This window comes from Aquarana catesbeiana, linkage group LG01 (genome assembly GCF_042186555.1).
Source record: "Aquarana catesbeiana isolate 2022-GZ linkage group LG01, ASM4218655v1, whole genome shotgun sequence".
NCBI classification, from domain to species: Eukaryota; Metazoa; Chordata; class Amphibia; order Anura; family Ranidae; genus Aquarana; species Aquarana catesbeiana.
In genome coordinates, this window is record NC_133324.1 from 235,708,226 (window position 1) to 235,729,171 (window position 20,946).

Below are 20,946 nucleotides of genomic sequence, written 5' to 3' on the forward strand. Positions count from 1 at the left end.
GTGGTGGTGATCATGGACACTGTTGATGGCTTACACTGGTCTGGTGGCACTGTACGGGTGTGGTGGTGATCATGGACACTGTTGATGACTTACACTGGTCTGGTGGCACTGTACGGGTGTGGTGGTGATCAGGGACACTGTTGATGGCTTACACTGGTGTGGTGGTGATCATGGACACTGTTGATGGCTTACACTGGTCTGGTGGCACTGTACGGGTGTGGTGGTGATCAGGGACACTGTTGATGGCTTACACTGGTCTGGTGGCACTGTACGGGTGTGGTGGTGATCAGGGACACTGTTGATGACTTACACTGGTCTGGTGGCACTGTACGGGTGTGGTGGTGATCAGGGACACTGTGGTGGTGTCCCTGATCACCACCACACCCGTACAGTGGCTCTAGTGACACTGGCGTGGTGACAATCATGAACACTGTGGTTGGCTTACACTGGTCTGTGTGGTTCATGGAACAATTGCTCATGCAGCATATTTTAGATACCCGGGATGCATACAGCCACCTATAGACCTGATTGGGTGAAAGAGGGATGCTATTTGCATACAGTAGCATATGTACACAATGTAAGACTAATGTGCACCATTACATGTGTGTGTCATGCTGAATGTCTCTGGCATCTCCATGCTCCAGCATACATAGGAGGATTTAATGATTCCAGTCTATATTCGCCTCTAGTGTGTGGAGCAGTTTTATCTCCTCCACCAAACAAAACCAAGAGCCGTGTATGGTCTCATGTCAGTGATAGGCCGACAGTGATCGGCACAGTGTATGGACGCTGCGATCCCCCCCTCTCCACCCGGGCACATCTCTCCCAGGCAGCGCAAAGCACGCCGGGATCGCACCTCCAGCCAATATGGCGTCTTGCTGACAGTTCAGTACTGGTGCCGAGATCCCGATCAGCGGGGCATTGTGGGAGTGTGCCCGTTCTGTGCCCAGCAGGCTGGGGCTTTCATGGGCAGGGAGAGCGGAGGCTGGCAGAGCTGTTCCTCGGTGTATGTGTGATATGTGGGGGGTGACCGGGTGAGGAGCGGGGCATGAGGGAGCGGCCGGGGCTGACTGACAGCACGGAATAACAAGACATGGGCTCACTGACGGCCGGGGATTCCGCTCAATGGTTGTCTGTGAAGGAGGAGACCATCTTCCTGCACGATGGACTCATCCGGGTCACCGACTTGGCCGAACTACCCAGCGAGATAGGAGTCACCGAGGCCGGAGACACCGACCTGGAGGTAAGGAGGACACCGGGGGGCATGTCACCGGCCTGGGCTCCTGATACACGGGATGGCTGCTCCTATGGAGTATACTGTCATCCTGTGCTGGGCTCGGGCTCTATAGATGTATAGGGCTCTCCATAGGAGGGCTCGGGGTCTATAGATGTATAGGGCTCTCCATAGAAGGGCTCGGGGTCTATAGATGTATAGGGCTCTCCATAGAAGGGCTCGGGGTCTATAGATGTATAGGGCTCTCCATAGAAGGGCTCGGGCTCTATAGATGTATAGGGCTCTCCATAGAAGGGCTCGGGGTCTATAGATGTATAGGGCTCCCCCTAGGAGGGATCGGGGTCTATAGATGTATAGGGCTCTCCATAGAAGGGCTCAGGCTCTATAGATGTATAGGGCTCCCCCTAGGAGGGCTCGGGGGTCTGTAGATGTATAGGGCTCCCCCTAGGAGGGATCGGGGTCTATAGATGTATAGGGCTCTCCATAGAAGGGCTCAGGCTCTATAGATGTATAGGGCTCTCCATAGAAGGGCTCGGGGTCTATAGATGTATAGGGCTCCCCCTAGGATGGATCGGGGTCTATAGATGTATAGGGCTCCCCCTAGGAGGGCTCGGGCTCTATAGATGTATAGGGCTCCCCCTAGGAGGGCTCGGGGTCTATAGATGTATAGGGCTCCCCCTAGGAGGGCTCGGGGTCTATAGATGTATAGGGCTCTCCATAGGAGGGCTCGGGGTCTATAGATGTATAGGGCTCGGGCTCTATAGATGTATAGGGCTCCTAATAGGAGGGCTCGGGCTCTATAGATGTATAGGGCTCCTAATAGGAGGGCTCGGGCTCTATAGATGTATAGGGCTCCTTATAGGAGGGCTCGGGCTCTATAGATGTATAGGGCTCCCCCTAGGAGGGCTCGGGCTCTATAGATGTATAGGGCTCCCCCTAGGAGGGCTCGGGCTCTATAGATGTATAGGGCTCCCCCTAGGAGGGCTCGGGGTCTATAGATGTATAGGGCTCTCCATTGGAGGGCTCGGGGTCTGTAGATGTATAGGGCTCTCCATTGGAGGGCTCGGGGTCTGTAGATGTATAGGGCTCTCCATTGGAGGGCTCGGGGTCTGTAGATGTATAGGGCTCTCCATAGGAGGGCTCGGGGTCTGTAGATGTATAGGGCTCCCCCTAGGAGGGCTCGGGGTCTGTAGATGTATAGGGCTCCCCCTAGGAGGGCTCGGGGTCTGTAGATGTATAGGGCTCCCCCTAGGAGGGCTCGGGGTCTGTAGATGTATAGGGCTCCCCCTAGGAGGGCTCGGGGTCTGTAGATGTATAGGGCTCCCCCTAGGAGGGCTCGGGGTCTGTAGATGTATAGGGCTCCCCCTAGGAGGGCTCGGGGTCTGTAGATGTATAGGGCTCCCCCTAGGAGGGCTCGGGGTCTGTAGATGTATAGGGCTCCCCCTAGGAGGGCTCGGGGTCTGTAGATGTATAGGGCTCCCCCTAGGAGGGCTCGGGGTCTGTAGATGTATAGGGCTCCCCCTAGGAGGGCTCGGGGTCTGTAGATGTATAGGGCTCCCCCTAGGAGGGCTCGGGGTCTATGTATAGGATGAATACAGTGCTCCCTATAGAAGGGCTCAGAGTCTGTAATCTGAGACCTTCTCCTATAGACAGCGCTGTATCTATAGACCCTGAGCCATCCTACAGAAAGCGCTATACCATCCTTTACATCCTGAACCCTCCGATAGAGAGATTTATACCCATCCTACTATCTATGAACCCTGGGCCATCCTATAGAGAACGTTATATCTGTCCTATCAGATCATGAACCCTCCCATGGGGAGAACTGTACATACATACATACACTCTGAGCCCTTCTACAGAGAGTGCTATACTCAACTTATCATTTATAAATCCTGAGCCCTCCTATGGGAAGCGCTATACCCATCGTACCAAACTCCTATGAGGAGCAGTATACCCATCCCATGCATTTATAGACCCTGAGCCGAACTATGGGGGGAGCTATACCCATCTTATTATTTATAGGTCCTGAGTTCTCCTATGGGCAGTGCTATGTCATTTATAGGCCCTGAGCCCACTGATAGGGAGCACTATATACATCTATAGACCTTGAGTACTCTTATAGGGAGCACTATATCCATCCTATACATCCATAGACCCTAAGCATTCCTGTTGGGAGAACTATGCTCATCCTATACATTGATAGACCCTGAGCATTCCTATAGGAAATGCTATACCCACCCTATGCATCTATAGACCCTGAGCCGCCCTGTGGGGTGCACTATACCCATCTTCTTTATAGGTTCTGAGCCCTCCTAAAGGGAGCACCATACCCTGCCCATCCCATAATTTATAGTCCCTGAACCCACCCATAGGGAGCATTATAGACCCATGAGACCTTCTGTGGGGAGAACTATAGCCATCCTATACATATGTAGACCCTGAGCACTTAGAGAGAGAGAGCGATATACCCATAAATATGTTCTAGAAACATGCATACTTTGTAGGATGGGTATAGCGCTCTTTATAGGAGGGTATAGATCTCGTATGATAGGCCCGGGTCTAAATTAACGCCTGAACTATGATTGATAATAACCTCCTTTTTTTTTTTGAGAGGTGTGTGTGTGCGCTTGTTCTCTAGACACATGTATAGTGTGGATAGACCAGGCATGGTAGGATGTGTCTGTTCTACATTGTATCCTCTATTAATGTGACCCGCAGTTTGCTGTATGTGTAGGCTGAGCGGTGTGTCTCGTCAGTTTCCCGTGGCCCACACCACAATCTCCTCTTCAGAAATCCATTGTATATGGCCTGCACTGTAATCTGCATATATGAGTGCCCTGCTGAGCACATTTCCTCTAGAGATCCCCCTTTGTATCTCTGCCCTGAGGCTTGTGACAGAAGGCTCCTTGGACTCTAGTGACCAGGCACTACTACTTAGGACACCGGTGGTGCACATTGCTTAGATTTGTCACTTGCCTCAGTGTAATCTTATCTTAAATTAGATTTCTCTGTACACTGTTCATTATTAGGAATCCAGTGGTAATGTGTGTATGACATTGGTTAGGGATGAATAGGCTTATTGTAGTTTAGGCCTGGCTGCGAATGAATGGTCTTACTTACTGTACATGTTTACTTTTTGTAGTAAGCGTTGAAATCTCTGTTAAGAAAATGACTGAAGGCATAATGAATGCTTTTTTCCCACCAGTGATAATGTTGATTACCATTAATGGATGTGATTCGGGATGTAAAAGGCATACATAGTGTGATGATCAGAATGCATTGTTAGTAATGGCACATGTCTGACACTTGCCTCTCCACACCCTATCCCATCTCATTCTGTGAGTGCAGGTCATAGGGATGGCTCAGCCTTTGTCCAGAGATCAGTGCACATACATTCTCCCGGCAGTCCAGCCCTTTGTATCATCTGTCATTTGGCTCAGATAGCAGGTGCAGCATTTTTGTTTCCTAATAATGGGCAGACTAATAATCTTTCCCCCTCTCTTGAAATGCAAGGCATATGCTCAGATTGTCAGGTTCTTCATCTGTCAACATGAGCTCATGCTTCTTTCTGATGCCCACATAAGGGTATTCAGCTGATCTCATGCCTCTGAGAAATAAACAGCATTAAAAATCAGCGTTAGTGTAAATTCAGGCATGCTTCTTCTGTAGAAGATTATCCCAGGCTTGGAGCCCTGACATCCCTTCTCCGTGGATCTACTGAATGAGATCACATTACACTTAAATGGATTTTAAGATAAGCACAAATAAATACTAATGTGATATTTTTAAAGCTATTTTGGTGTAATCGTATTGTTTGCGGAAGGCTCGGTAATATTTCAAAGGACACAGTCTGTGGCAGATAGTTTAATTTTTTTTTTCCATGTAATCTAAAATTCACCTTGCAAAATACAGGTCTAGCGCTTCAGTCACTAACCTATGGTACTGCTTGTTCTTTGCCAGTGACTTGCTGAGTAGTGGAGAAAAGTTAGTGTTGCTAAACCCAGGAACCTGCGATCATATCGGGTCTCCTACGGCACACAGAACATGGAAATGCAATTATTTTCGTAAATATAAACTGCTAAATATCTTTTCTCATCAGCAGTAGATAGAATTTACAAGACTGCTATCAGTGTTTGGTTAAAACTTGTAGGCTGCAGGACCTCTGACCCTCTGTCTGGACAGTGCTGATTGGCCCTGTGCTGATCACATGCACCCTCCCAAGAAAAAAAAATCTCTCTAGCTATACACACCAAACTGAGCATGTGCAGAGTACTCCCAAGACTCTGTACTATCAAGAGATGAATTGGGGACAATAAAAAAAAGGGGGCAATCAGAAGACTGGGTCAGACAGCCTTTTTACACAGTGTGGAGGAATAACCACTTCAACAGTGAGTATAACCAGCATGCTTTACTGCATATACAGACTGATTTTACTTTAGTAACACTTTAAAACAATACTAACCACGCACTGTTTAATTTACATTATCCCTTCTATTTCTGTCTGTGGATCATGGCACTGTAATTATTTTAATAAAAAAAAAAACACCATATAAGTACGTTTTTCCTAATCGATAAACAGCTGTCACATGACCCAGATCATTCCCAGCCTGTCTGCAGGGTAACGTAAGCAGGAGGAGCCTCTAGTCCTCTGCTGCTGGTCACATGTTCAAAAAAAAAAAACAGCCTTTGGAATACAAAGTAAAAGTAATCAAATATTAATAAACTGTTTTAAATTGTCATATAATTATATATTTGTAATCAAATCTTTATTTTTTTTTTTTTAACCTTAGAGGAGCTACACCCCCGCTCCCCAAAAAAAAGCCAGCTGCTACAATCACCGTAGCTACTGACTTTTATTATACAGACACTCCCCTGTCCAGAGATCCAGTGCTGTCCTCATCTAAGCTAATTCTTCATTTGGCTTTGGGTGCAGGTGCTGCCATCTTAACTAAGGGAAGCATGTGGCTTGACAGCTGGTTTCCCACTGTGCATGCATGAGCTGTGCTTTGTGTATGGTCCTGCAATCTTTTGGGACCTGTGAAGTGTCCCAGAAGGCTGTGCGGGAGGGAGGGGGTCAAACTTATGCCCCAACTGCAAGTGGGAGCTGGTACCTGTCAAAACCAGATCCCCCCCCCTCAATTAAAGGAGGGGGACGCAAACAAGCAATACTTCCCCTCTTGGGTGAAGTTCCACTTTAATGCATTAAGGTAAAAAAAATGCCACTATTTGTTGTACCCCCCTCATTCCCTAAACACTTACCTGACTCCTTCATTGATCCAGCGCTATCCCATCTGCAGCATCGCTGCTCCCTCTTCGCGGTCTCATAGACACCGAGGGCTGCCATAGGCTCCCGCTAGTCAAATCCTTGGAGGAGGGAGTGGGGGCATGGCCGAGCCATGCTATGTGTGGGTCTTGTTGAGGAGGTACTCCCAGGAAGAAAGGGACCATTACACAAAGCAGGTACATATACCATTGTTTTATTTTACCAAAAAGAAGTTAGCCATTAATATCACTTTAACTGCTTCAGCCCCGGACCATTTGGCTAGCCAAAGACCAGAGCACTTTTTGCGATTCAGCACTGTGTCGTTTTAACTGACAATTGCGCGGTCGTGCGATGTTGCTCCCAAACAAAATCAATGTTCTTTTTTCCCCCCACAAATAGAGCTTTCTTTTGGTGGTATTTGATCACCTCTGCGGTTTGATTTTTTTGCGCTATAAAAAAAAGAATGCGACAATTTTGTAAAAAAAATCGCAATAAGCGCATATTTATTTGCGCAAAAGTTATATCGTCTACAAAATGGGAGATAGTTTTATGGCATTATTATTATTTTTAACTAGTAATGACAGCGATCAGCGATTTTTACCGTGACTGCGACATGGCAGACACGTCAGACAATTTTGACACATTTTTGGGACCATTGGCATTAATACAGCGATCAGTGCGATTAAAAATGCATTGATTACTGTAAAAATGGCACTGGCAGTGAAGGGGTTAACACTAGGGGGGAGGGTTAATGTTTGTCCTAGGAAGTGTTCTAACTGAAGGGGGATGTGGACTGTGCAGGGAAACTAACAGATCGCCTGTTCATGTATGAACAGAGGATCTGTCAGTTCTCCCCTCAGAGAACCGGAAACTGTGTGTTTATGCACACACAGCTCCCGGTTCTCCGTGTTCCCCGAGCGATCGTGGGAGCCTGGTGGTAATCGAGACCGCCGGGCACTCGCATCGGCTCTGTGGGCGAGCAGGAGGCGCGCACGCGCCCCCTAGTGGCCGTCTATGGTACCGATGTACCATGACGGCGATTCGCCTGCCTGTGTCGTTCTGCCGCAATATTAAAGGCAATATTAAGTAATTGTTAAGTAATATTATTAAGTGATATTAAAGGCAGTTAAAAAAAAAAAAAAAAAAAAAAAAAAAACGTTCTACTTACCTGCTCTGTGCAATGGTTTTGCACAGAGTAGCCCGGATCCTCCTCTTCTCGTGTCCCCCCCCCGCTGGCGCTCCTGGCTCCTCTCTTCTGCTGAGTGCCTCTATAACAAGTTGCTTGCTATGGGGACACCCGAGCAGGCTCGCTCCTGAGCCACTGCTCTGTGTGCATTCACACACAGTGCTGTTGGACCCCACTCTGTCTCCTTATTGGCTCACTGGTTGTGATTGACAGTGCTGCTGCTGTCTGAGCCAATGAGGAGGAAGAGACCGGGACAGCTGCTGCTCTCGTGCACGTTGCTGGATCGAGATGGGGCTCAGGTATGTATTAGGCGGGGGGGGGGGGGAGACGCTGCACACAGAAGATTTTTTTACAATCCCTTTAAGTGCCTGACATCTGACTGCAAACCTCCTATCCAGTCATAGTGCCTTTTTAGCAGGAGTTGGTTTGCAGGGTTTATTTTTGCTTCACGTGACAATTTCTCTAGCTTTAATCACGACGTACACCTGAGTTCTTTTTAAATATTTGCAGAGCGTCACAGTACACAACACATGCGCTGCAATGCGATAGCATTGTCTGCTACTGAAAGGGTGTGTTGGGGGTGCCATTCAAAATAAATGTCACTGCACCGCAGTATTCTGAATGTGCCCCGAAAGGATCAAATCTCCTACCCACTACAGTTTATATGGTTTCTGTTTATTATCGACATGGCAGGTATTGGATGCATTGATCATATCTGAAATCAGCAGCTGGTTGCAGGCCAGTAAAATTACCAGAAAGTTACTGCATGAGTTGCTAGGATCAGTCCTGAGCAGGTGGATGTCCTTTCTAACAAATTGTAACTAGTTTCATATAGGCACACAAAGAATAGATTTCTAGCTAATATTGGTATCCGCAGACATCCTCTGATCTCTTCTGTTGGGCAAGACTGCTTTTTTAAAGCGTAATTGCCTGTCGGGTTCACGTTAATTCAAATTGTTAATTACTGTCCTGAGATCTTGAAGGAGTTCTATAGTCGCAGCATACACATTCTTATTATAACGTCAACATTGTAATAGCAATACAAACAATAGTTATTTTTGAGAATCCAATATAAGCTTTGAAATTTGATAAATCTCCTTTTCATGTTGTGGGTTCTTCCTGTCTGCTGATCATCTCTTTCCACAGCTTCCAGGATTCCCTGCATGCTTTGCAGCGTCCCTTCTGCTGTTTACTTTTGATTTTTAAAGACTACCTATCCCATGGTACCTTGCTGCCTGCAGGCAGGGATTCCTGTACTTACTCTGCCTCCTGAAACGCCCCCTCCTCAGCACCTCTGTAGTTCAGAAGGCAGGTGTTCTGTCGAAGTGCCCGGTATGTACTGCGCATGCTCCGTACGGAACAGCACATTTGCCGATCTCTGGGCTGACCTAACCTGGGCGCATGCGCACGTGCGCAATTTAAACCTATACAAACAGCGGGGGAGACCGTAGTTCTCACATTGTGCTTTGCTGCTGCTGGAGGGCGGCTAGTGGCTGTGTTGAAGAGCTGGTTTTGTCTGTGTTGCAACCCACCCTTTCACACAGGCAAAACCGGCCGTTTAACACAGCAAACCCGCCCTGCAACACAGACAAAACCGGACCATCAGCACACTGATCAGCAAATCAGTTTAAGTGCGGCTCCGTCCTGTGCATGCGTAGGCACTATTCTATGGGGGGCACTTCTCGACAGAACACAGGCTCTGTAAAATGTGTGAAACAGCAGTGCCTACCCACAGAGCATAGTGATTACTGTCACAGAATTAAAGATGTTCTAAAGGCAGAACAAATGCATTATTTGTCAATCACAACCAATAAGGAGGGGGCGGGGCCGAGCCCCACTCTGTGGCTCTGTGTAGGGCTGCAACTAACGATTATTTTCATAATCGATTAGTCGGCCGATTGTTGTTTCGATTAATCGGTTAATAACCTTAAAAAAAAATGTGGTGTATAATTTAGTTAATATGTAAAGTTTAAAAAAAGGCAATTTATTCCTAAATATCTTTTACGCAGGGGTAAATATAATTAACCAACTATATGGTTAGGGAGTAAAATCTTTAATCCTCTCTGAGAATAACAGACAGAAGAGATATACTCTATATACTATTAGAGGTTGAATCTGGACTCAGATCAAATTTTTGAGTTCTAGACTGTTTTGCAGATTTTCAAACAGAACTGTAATGCTTTTCTGCAGCTTCTCCATTGAAGTATATTGAACCAAAAAAGCACCGTTTTGCATTGAAAAAGGTCCTTGACCCTTTCCAAATACTCAGCAGCTGACAAAAGCATAGATATGAACGTTAAATGAACTGTAGTGCATTTCTGCAAAAAGCACCAAAAAACACATAGGTGGGAACCAGGCCTAAGGCATTTAGTAACATAATGGAGTTAAGAAAAAAAAAAAAATTCGTTTTTTTACTGTGCAACAGTGAAAGTAATATTTACAGTAGAGAATTGCTCTTTTTGTACTATATAGGGCGAATTTTAGCTTTTTTAACCCCATTATGTTACTGGCCGATTAATCGATTATGAAAATAGTAATCAATTAATTTCAGAATCGATTAGTTGTCGAATAATCAATTAGTTGTTTCAGCCATAGCTCTGTGCGCACCCAGAGCCAGTTAGCGAGCAAGCATGCACAAGTGCCCCCATAGCAAGAGCCATGGGTTCACTCGGCAGGGGGGAGAAGCCAGGAGCCCTGACAGGGGACCTGTGTAGAGGAGGATCGGTGCTGCTTTGTGCAAAAACATTACACAGAGCAGGTAAGTATAACATATTTGTTATTTAAAAAAAAAAAAAAGTTTAAACCTTTTACAGTCACTTTAAATGTGTTTTGGTTTAAAAAAAAAAAAAAATAACAGAAGTAGGCTAGAAATAATTAAACTTCAATGTGGGCATTCATTTTATTTTAGATATGCTTCAATGTGGTTCTAAAGGCTCTTTAAAATTAAAACAAAGGTTTACTTACCTGCTCTGTGCAATAGTATTGCACAGAGTGGTCCCTTTAGCCCTTTTTTTTTTTTCCTGTACCTCGCCAGCGCTCTCCCCTCCTTTTTAGAAGTACCCCTCTGCAAGTTGGATGCAGTGGGGGCACTCGTGCAGACCTGCTTCTGAGTCAGGCTGTGTGCGCCCATAGACACACACAGTGTGGCTTGGCCACATCCCCTGTTCCCCCATCACAGGATTTGAGTGACAGCAGCAGGATACAATGGCTCCTGCTGCTCTCAGTGAAGAGGGGGAGAGAAGAGCTGCAGCTTGGCACTGTGCTGGATTGGTAAATGACTCAGGTAAGTTTAGAGAAGTGGGTGGGTTAGTTAGTGGGATATTTTTTTTACCATATTGCAGAGAATGCATTAAGGTAAAAAAATACACCTAAAATTTAAAATCACTTTATGTGATTAGAAGCTTATGTTGCATACATCCAAGATAAAAATTTTCTCTTTGCAGCTAACTCCCTGACGATGGCATGTGGCCACGGTTTGCAGTTAGAGGAAAGGAGGTCTAACCTTGGATTGAAGATTGAACCTTAGCATTGCCAGTTCTCAAGGATTTTTTCCTACTTAGGTGCATTCTGCGCCACCCACCTCCTCCCCTCTGCAATGGCGGTGTGTAATGGGGGGGGGGGGGCGTATGCACTCCCTTCTTCCCCTAACTGGCTATGGGAAGGTGAGGCATGGTAGGAGAGGGGGTGCAGTGTTATAGAACAGAAGACAGGTACTTCAGTAGAAGAGCCTTTTTTTTTTTTTAATTTACGCTCAATTTTTTCATTTATTTTCATAAATACCATAAGTCAATGTCACATCAACATAGATAAGATGATGGACATTCAAGAGGGACAATAAGGGGTCCAAAAAGAAAGGCGGAAGAAGAAAAATGAGAATCCAGGAGACACAAGAAGACCTAGGCTGGAAAGAAAGTTGGTGGAGGAGGAGATGGGTCCCGTGTTTGTATCGTACCGGGCATCATGGATGGGGGAACATGTATTTGGTCGCTCAAGGCCCCCAGGTCTGGTCTTGTCAAACAGTTTACTATGTTCGTTAATAATCCCTGCGATCTTTTCATGAACCATAATCTAAAAGATTTTATGTTTCGATTGTCTAAAGGATACCGAGGATGTCTTCCATGCTCCTGCTATAATAATCTTAGCAGCTAGCAGTATGAAGAAAATTAGGCGTTTCAGTGTACGTGGCCACCCTGATGGTAGGCCATTAAATAATGCTGGATTGGGTTGTTGCTCAATGGAGAGCCCAGTCACTTTCTGGAGCATCAAACACACCCTATTCTAGAAGGTTCTAATTTTAGGACACTCCCACCAGCCTTGTAGATTGCAACCCCCTGAAGCACTCAGCAGTGACTGTATTATAAATCCTGGTCAGGCCCGTAGGGACTAGATACCATCTGGTCAGTACTTTAAGACTGGCCTCTATCAGAAAAAATGTTCATGATGATGCCACATGATGTAGAAAATTTGAAGTCTGAGATACCAAGACTCCCAAGTCCTCAGCACAGTCAAGGTCCCCCTCCCAGGCCAGCATGTATAGTTGTTTCTGAGGTGGAGAGAGCAGCTGCTCGTATAACATAGAAATACCCCCTCTAGAACCCAGATCTTTAGTGCACCATTGCTCATATGCTGTTGGAGCAGGGGGATCCCCCGAGGGCCATGTTGAACATAAAAAATGGGTTATTTGATGAAAACCTAACCGTTCTGTTTGAGGAATCTCCAAATCTGAGGAACAATGGAAAAGAGTAAAGAGGCCGCAATGAGTAAAATAGTGACCAATCCGATATAGACCCTTATCCATTCACCACTTAAATGCCCACTGTCCATACCAGGAGGAAAATTGGGATTATGAAATATATGGGCAAGAGGGGTAAACATGGAGGTTAGAACGCAAATGATCCCATAGACCAATGGAATTGGTTAGTGTGGGTGACAATATTAAGGGCCTCTGTTTGAGGGGGCACCACAAAAGGAAATCAGTTGTGAAGGACAAAATAGCCTGACGTTTCATTTGAACCCCTTGGCGAGAATAAACAACCGTGCCATTTTTACAATTTTGGGCTGCATTCACACCTGAGCGTTCCGTTTTCAGGCAGAAAGTCGCACATTTTTACCGTGATTTTTCTGCGATTTTGCACAGGTCAAAGGGTCACCAACGTAAAAAGCAGAAGAACGCTTGTAATCTGCCCAAAAACAAAAGCTCATGTACTTTTTTGAGCTTCAGGCGTTTTGCTTGAGACTACAAATTGCTCAGATGTGAACAGGGGCCATTTAAATGATTGTGATTTTGCTTGTTGGGCGTTTTTTTTTTTCTTAGAAGCGTTTTACGAGATAAAAACGCTCGGGTGTGAATGCAGCCTTAGTGTTAGCATTTTTATTTTTTTAAATCCTTTTAGTCTAGGGCTGTTACTGATTAAAATTTTCGTGTTCGATTAATCAATTTTTAAAAATTTTTTTTTTTTTATTGACTAATTTCAATTAATTATAACGCACATATAGATCCAACTACTTTTAGCTGATTTAGCACCGTTGTTATGGCAACGGCTGAAGCCGGACATAGCGGGGCATGGCTGGGACGTCACACGTCATAATGGCAGCCTTGCCGTGGCCATAATGGCAGCCTCGCCGTGGCCATAATGGCAGCCTCACTGTAGTCAGTGCCTGTGCCTGGAATACACAGTCTGCAGGCATCTCCTGCTGTGTGTCTCGGAGCTGAGTGTGAAAATTTTGGCCGCGCTGTGAGAAAAGTCCCGCCCTCCTCCTAGATCAGCTCGTGTGATAGACAGAACACTGCTTCTATCACACAAGCTGATCTAGGAGGACGGGACTTTTCTCAGAGCGCAGCCAAAGTTTTCACACTCAGCTCGGAGACACACAGCAGCCGATGCCCGCAGACTGTTTGACATATAGTAGTGGAGGAGGGAGCGGAGCGCTGCACTGCGCTGCAGCCACAGCTTGGCCCAAAGTGGCCCCAGGGCAGGCAGCCTACCGATCAAAAAAATTTTGATCGATCACAAAAATTAACGTTTAATCGAGGAATTAATCGTTAATTTCCACAGCCCTATTTTAGTCCTTTAGATTACTTAAAACTCCCAAAACAAAAGACACCCTAAAGAATAAAATGTTAGTAGTTAAGAATGAGCTGAACACCCCCCGGTTTGGGTCTCACCAGAACTTGTGAACAGGCAAAAAATTCGGACAAACACCATTAGTCTATGGGACACGAACATGAAAAATCAAAAGTGCTCATTTTAAAGGCTTATATGCAAGTTATTGTCATATAAATTGTTTGGGGACCTGGGTCCTGCCCCAGGGGACATGTATCAATGCAAAAAAAGTTTTAAAAACTGACATTTTTCAGGAGCAGTGATTTTAATAATGCTTAAAGTGAAACAATAAAAATGAAATATTCCTTTTAAATATCGTGTCTGGGGAGTGTCCTCAGTAAGCCTGTAAAGTGGCACAGTTTTCCCGTGTTTAGAACAGTACCACAGCAAAATTACATTTGTAAAGGGGAAAAAAAGTCATTTAAAACTGATCGCGGCTGTAATAAAGTGTCGGGTCTCGGCAATATAGATAAAACTCGTTGGAAAAAAACCGGCATTGGTTCCCTCCCTCCCCCCCCCGTCCATTACCAGCCCCTTGGGTTCTGGTATGCATATTAACGGGAACCTCGAACCAAAATGTAAAAAAAATATTGCGTGGGTATCCCCCCAAAATCCATACCAGGCCCTTCAGGTCTGATATTGAAATTAAGGGGAGCCCTGCGCCAAATTAAAAAAAAAAATGGCGTATGGGTCCCCCCCAAAATCCATACCAGACCCTTATCAGAGAACACAACCTGGCAGCCTGCAGGAAAAGAGGAGGGGACGAGGGAGGCCCCCCCCCCCCCCGAACCGTACCAGGCCACATGTCCTCAACATGGGGAGGGTGCTTTGGAGTTGCCCCAAAGCACCTTGTCCCCATGTTGATGGGGATAAGGTCCTCATCCCCACAACCCTTGCCCGGTGGTTGTGGGGGTCTGCGGGTGGGGGGCTTATCGGAATCTGGAAGCCCCCTTTAACAAGGGGACCCCCAGATCCTGCCCCCCTCCTTATGTGAATTGGTAAGGGGAACATTGTACCCCTACAATTTCACAAAAAAAGTGTCAAAAATAGTAAAAAAGACAGGAGACGCTTTGGGACAAGTAGTTTATTAAAAAATAAAAAGAAATAAAAATGTCCAGTGATGTCCATTTATCTTCTATCACACCGCCCGACGAGCCGGAAAAAAAAAAAGCAACAGCTCCGCCTCCATGGGAGGCTCCCGCCGAGTGATGCTTCTTCTCGGTGACAGCCTTTATATAGCTGAGGGCGGGGCCGCCCGGTGACGTAAACGGGTGACCCCACTCCCCTCTGACGCATCGTGACGCCGGGGTCATCAGTTAAAGATCTGAATCCCCCCCCCAAATATGCTGGTGCCGTAAATCAGCTGCCTGAGCCGCCTTATGGCTGCACCAGCCTGGATTGGGGCAAGGTATTGTTTTTTTTGTTTTTTTTTGTTTTTTTTTGTTTTTTTTGTTTTTTTGTTTTTTTTGTTTTTTTTGTTTTTTTTTTTTTTTTTTTCTGTTCTTCAGTTTAAGCATCTTCCTGATGAAGATATCTTCCCATAGTCTATGTACATGGAAGGGTTTTCTGTATCATTTGTGACTCTAAAGAACACATTGATAGATAACAATGGTGTCTTTCTCAGCATATCCTGAAGTGTTATTTGGATAGTGCCAAAACATATTGTGATGTATAGATTTCTGGTTTTCTGTTAAGAAAAAAAATTCACCCTTTAGAGCAGATTATATCCTAATAGCAGTTATACATAGTTACATAGTCACCCCTCTAAAACCAGCAACCAGAAATGAAAGCCTTCATCCAGGTGCATATGTGAAATCTGCTGATTCTATATTTTATATACAATTCCATTCCATATTGAATATTCCTAAAGAATCATTTGTTCTTCTTATAGAAAAATTGGACAGCGATTTGAAAATATCTTTACCCTGAGCAAAGAGGGATAGTATTTTTCAACCTCAAATCCCAGATTAGTAGCAGATACCATGAAGCAGCTTGTAAATTGCTGTCTCGTTGATATGATGTTCATTGTATCCTACAGAAAATAATTCCTCTGTAATAGCAGCATGTTGGCAGTGAGTATTATTCTGTATATTACTAGTCCTATGCCAAACCTGAATTGGTCTGGTCTAGATATCCATTTACCAGAAAATCCAGGTGCCGTCTGCACCATCACATTGATCTCCTGAAAAAGAAATGTAAAAAATGTGTATTCATTACTGCTGGAATATGCATAACATCCCAGTAGAAGCAAACGCCTCCCCTACTATAATCAGACAACAGTTGGCTAAAGTGTTGACCTTCTCAGAAAACATGTCCACTTTTTCTCTTCTGTTTGTGTTCCTCATACTGTTCTCTAGCAGCACATGCCCAACTTCAGGTATGTGAGTACCCCCTGTGCCTACCAAGACCTATGTTGACTGCTCAGAGTTTGCATTTTGTACGCACTTTTGTTTTGAAGCACAAGCTTATGTGCAGCCCTCTCCAGCACCACTCACATACAAGAAGTACAAGAGACACAGAACCAAAGCCAAATATCACGAGCTGCTGTCCATCACCACTGGGGAGGAGGACAGGTGCGGCTTTAGTTCTGTGTCACTTGCCATACGTGTGTGCAGGGGTTAGAGCGGAAGGAGTGAAGGATTTGTTAGGAATCCATAGACCCCCCCCCCCCCACGGGCACAGGGGACATTCTGAAGTTGGGAGAAAAATTTAAGTAAGCATGCAAGTTCTTCTATCAGCATCTTGTTTCTCTGCTAAAGGTACAGGCTGACTTTGCCGTATTGAGGGGCCTTGTATTGTAAAATCTTGAATGAGAACTTTCTTCCCTCAGCCAGAGCACTGAAGATGGGTCTTCCAGTATGACAATGACCCAAAACATACCACCAAGGCAACAAAGGAGGGGCTCAAGAAGAAGCACATTAACGTCATGAAGTGGCCTAGCCAGTCTTCAGACGTTAATATTATAGAAAATGTATGAAGGTAGCCGAAACTTTGAGTTGCCAAGAAACCTTAAGCATTTAGAGAAGACCTGTAAAGAAGAGTGGACCAAAATCCCTTCTGAGATGTGTGCAAACCTGGTACAGGACTCTGTGCAGGCCAGTCAAGTTCCTCCACCCCAAACTCGCTCATCCATGTCTTTATGGACCTTGTTTGTGCACTGGTGCGCAGTCATGTTGGAACAGAAAGGGCCATCCCCAAACTTTTCCCATTAAGTCGGGAGCATGAAATTGTCCAAAATGTCTTGGCATGCTGACACCTTAAGCATTCCCTTTACTGGAACTTAGGAGCCAAGCCCAACTCCTGAAAAATAACCCCACACCAAAATCCCCCCTCCACCAAATGATTTGGACCAGTGCACAAAGCAAGGTCCATAAAAACATGGATCAGCGAGTTTGGGGTGGAGGAACTTGACTGGCCTGCACAGAGTCCTGACCTCAACCCGACAGAACACTTTTGGGATGAATTAGAGTGGAGACTGCGAGCCGAGCTTTCTTGTCCAACATCAGTGCCTGACCTTACAAATGCGCTTCTGAAAGAATGGTCAAACCTTCCCATAGACACTTCCAAACCTCGTGGACAGACTTCCCAGTAGAGTTGAAGCTGTTATAGCTGCATAGGATGGGCCAACTCAATATTGAACCCTAAGGACTAAGACGCCATTAAAGTTCATGTTGGTGTAAAGGCAGGGTTCCCAATACTTTTAGTAATATAGTTTATCTACACCTCCAGGGATACCTGCATATATTAACTATTGCCTAAGATGTCTATTTCTTTACTGGTAATTGTCAGAAGTCTCTGCAGTACAGCTCCACCTATTTTTTTTCCCCCTGTCTTTCTGTCTCCTGCAACCTTGTCATTGTTCTTTTTGTTAAAGTGATTGTAAAGGTAATTTTTTTTTTATTTCACTTTATTTATTCATATAATAAACATGTCATACTTTACCTGCTCTGTGCAAGGGTTTTGCTCAGAGCAGCCCCGATCCTCCTTTTCTGGGGTTCCCCAGTGGCGCTCTTGGCTCCTCCTCACAGAGAGATGCTTTCCCAGGGGGTACTCGTGTGGGCGCACTCCTGAGTCCTGCTGCTGCGTTCATTGACACAGATGGCGGCACTTGGCCACGCCCCTGACCCCAGTGTCGCTGGATTTGATTGACAGCAGCGGGAGCCAGTGGCTCCCACTGCTATTAATCTATCCAATGGGGATCCGAGACAGCGGCTAGAGCCGATGGGCTTGTGCTCGTCGCTGAATTGATTCAGGTAAGAAAAAGGGGGCTCTGGGGGGGCAGCTGAAGCACAGAAGGTTTTTCACCTTAATGCATAGAATGCATTAAAGCAGAACTTCAGTATTTTTTTCATCTTTCCATCTATTAAATCTTCTGCCCTTGTTTTAACTTTGGACAGTAAATACCTTATACAGCCCACTTCCTGTTTCTTGTCTGGTCATTAGCCTAGGCTTATGACATCATGCACAACTCTCTCTCTCAATCTTGTGAGAGTTTGGCAGGAAGGGAGGTGGGATGAGTCATAAGAGGGCCAATGAGAGCTGCACAGCTGGAGGCGTGCCTCTATGTAAATCCAGGAAGTGAACAGGCAGCAGCTTCAGCTGCCCACAGTTAAAATGGAGGCAACCAGACTCAGTGGAAGGAGATTTCTGCAGCATATTTGGCAAGTACAGGATCACAGTATATATAAAATAATATGCAAAGTGGTTGGAGGGAAGCTTCAGGATGGCAAAGATGTTTTTATTACAAATTATGTGAGCAGACTGCAGTTCCTCTTTAAGGTGAACAATCATGAGACTTTACAACCCCTTTTAAACTTTCTTGTTTTGTTTCAAAAACTTAAAATAGTTTACCACCCACAGATGACAATATGATTATTTAATAGTCTCAGTATGCAGACTGTAAATTGCTCTACTTTTATGTATCATATATTCTCCCCCCCCCCTTTTTTTTTTTTTTTTTTTTTGTGGAGTTTAAATGAATCGCTTATTTTATCCCTAACGTTAGTTTGAGGCTAGGTTCACATTTATGTTTTGCAGGAACGTGCAAAAAACACGTATTCCTTTTGCAGGTACACAGCAGTGCAATTAATTCTTAATGACCACCCCCCCCCCCCCAACACACCTTGCTAGTGTGTGATTTTGTGTGCAGCAAAAACACACGGCAATAAAGTACCATGCGTTTTGGTGTAAAACAATTTCCAAAAAAAGGGTCTTGCACTTCTTTTGTGCAATTTTTTGCATGTAGGGCAGCCCATTACAATAAATGGGCTTCCCTAAGTGCAACATGTGAAATCGCACAAAGAACGCACACCTGCAAAGGGGGAACAAAGCCTGAGGGAATGTTGTCCAGGACCCATGTGGCAAGTGCACCATTATTTTTTTTTTTTGGTCTTTTGGACCAGCATAATTGATCAATGGCTGTGTAGTTTTTTTTTCGTGGTGAAAAATGTTGGTATGGTTTTGACTAAAGATTGGAATGTGCCTCTCACCTCAATAGGCATATGTATGGGTTTACAACCACTTTAAATACACTGTTGTAATATCTACTGTGTATCAACTGTTTTACAGAAAAATGTATTTGTAAATCTGCTCAGCTAGTCTTTTTTTGATTCATGTACAGTTGAGCTCATAAGTTTACATACCCATGGTATGTAAATTTATGAGCACAACTGTACCTCTGCTATGCTACATACACTCATTTGCCACTTTATTAGCTAAACCCGTTCAATTGCTTGGTAATACAAATTGCTAATCAGTAGAGCTGCACTATTCTGGATAAAAATGAGAATCACAATTTTTTTTTTTGCTTAGAATAAAGATCACAATTCTCTCGCGATTCTTGCGGCATAACATAATTAAATTTGGGCTCCCTTTACTCCTTCTTTTTTCTTGTTAAAAAAAAATTAATTGCAGTGTATTTTTTGAAAGACTGCTGCGCACAGTGTGACATAAAATATTGCAATGACCGCCATTTTATTATCTGTGATTTCTGCTAAAAAAATATACAGATTTTACCTTGTAAGCAACAAGTGTGAAAAAAGGTTTAGTCTTTAACCAATTCTGGATCAAGCCTATTTCTGGCACTTGTTGCTTACAAGTTAAAATCCATATTTTTTGCTAGTAAATTACTTAGAACCCCCAAACATTATATATAATATTTTTTTAGCAAAGACCGTAGAGAATAACATGGCGGTCGTTGCAATATTTTATGTCACATGGTATTTGTGCATCGGTCTTTCAAACGTGATTTTTTTTTTTTTTTTAATAAAAGGATAAGAAAACAGTAAAGTTAGCCCAATTTTTTCCATATTGTGAAAGATGATGTTATGCCAAATAAATAGATACCCAACATGTTACACTTTAAAATTGCACACACTCGTGGAATGGCGTCAAACTACAGTACTTAAACTCCATAGGCGACGGTTAAATTTTTTTTAATGGTTACCAGTTACAAAGGAGATCTTTTTCTAGAATTATTGCGCGCACTCTTAACGATCGTGGCGATACCTCATGTGTGATTTAAACACCGTTTACATTTGTGGCGTGACTTGCGTATGCGTTTTCTTTGCGCCGGGAAGGGGGCGCTTTTTAACTTTTTTTTTTTTTTTTTTTTTTTTTATCTGATCACTTTTATTGCTGTCACAAGGAATGTAAACATCCCTTGTGACAGTAATAGGTGGTGACAGGTACTCTTTATGGAGGGAACGCTAAAAGTGGCATTTTGGAATACTATATTTTTTTTAAAAAATCGGTGCCATTGGCAGCCAAGTACACCGGAAGTGACGTCGCTTCCATGTTTTTACATGGAAGACCCGATCAAAGCCATGTCCAGCTTCGCGTGGAACTCCAAACAGCCGTCTAATGTGCCGAATGGTCGCTCCGGTCTCCCGGTGGGACAGGAGACCGGGGCAGAGCGGCGGAAGGGTGAATGTCTCCTCCTGAAGCTGGTGATAACGGCCGAGCGGCTTATTAGCTGCATTGGTTGTTATCATGAGATAGCCAACTGCTAGCCCTAAAAAAACTGTGCCGGGGGTAATGGCTGCAAATGCAGGCATCACCCAGGTATAACCACTTCAAGCAAATGACATACAGGTGTGTGATTTTTGCATGAAGTGGTTAAACTGACTTCATTTACAGACCAAAGTTTATTCCTTTG

At 44.6% G+C, this 20,946-nt stretch overlaps 1 protein-coding gene across 3 annotated transcripts in view; it reads left to right on the forward strand.

Annotated features, from left to right (window-relative positions):
- The first annotated feature begins 800 nt into the window (after positions 1–800).
- Positions 801–20,946, forward strand: part of HECTD4 (HECT domain E3 ubiquitin protein ligase 4) — a 282,112-nt gene continuing 261,966 nt past the window's right edge. For all 3 annotated transcript variants that reach the window (XM_073625973.1, XM_073625959.1, XM_073625965.1), the window contains exon 1: positions 801–1,243. In XM_073625973.1, the coding sequence (XP_073482074.1) occupies positions 1,094–1,243 (150 nt within the window). In that variant the 5' untranslated portion in view covers positions 801–1,093. The remainder of the gene's footprint in view (positions 1,244–20,946) is intronic.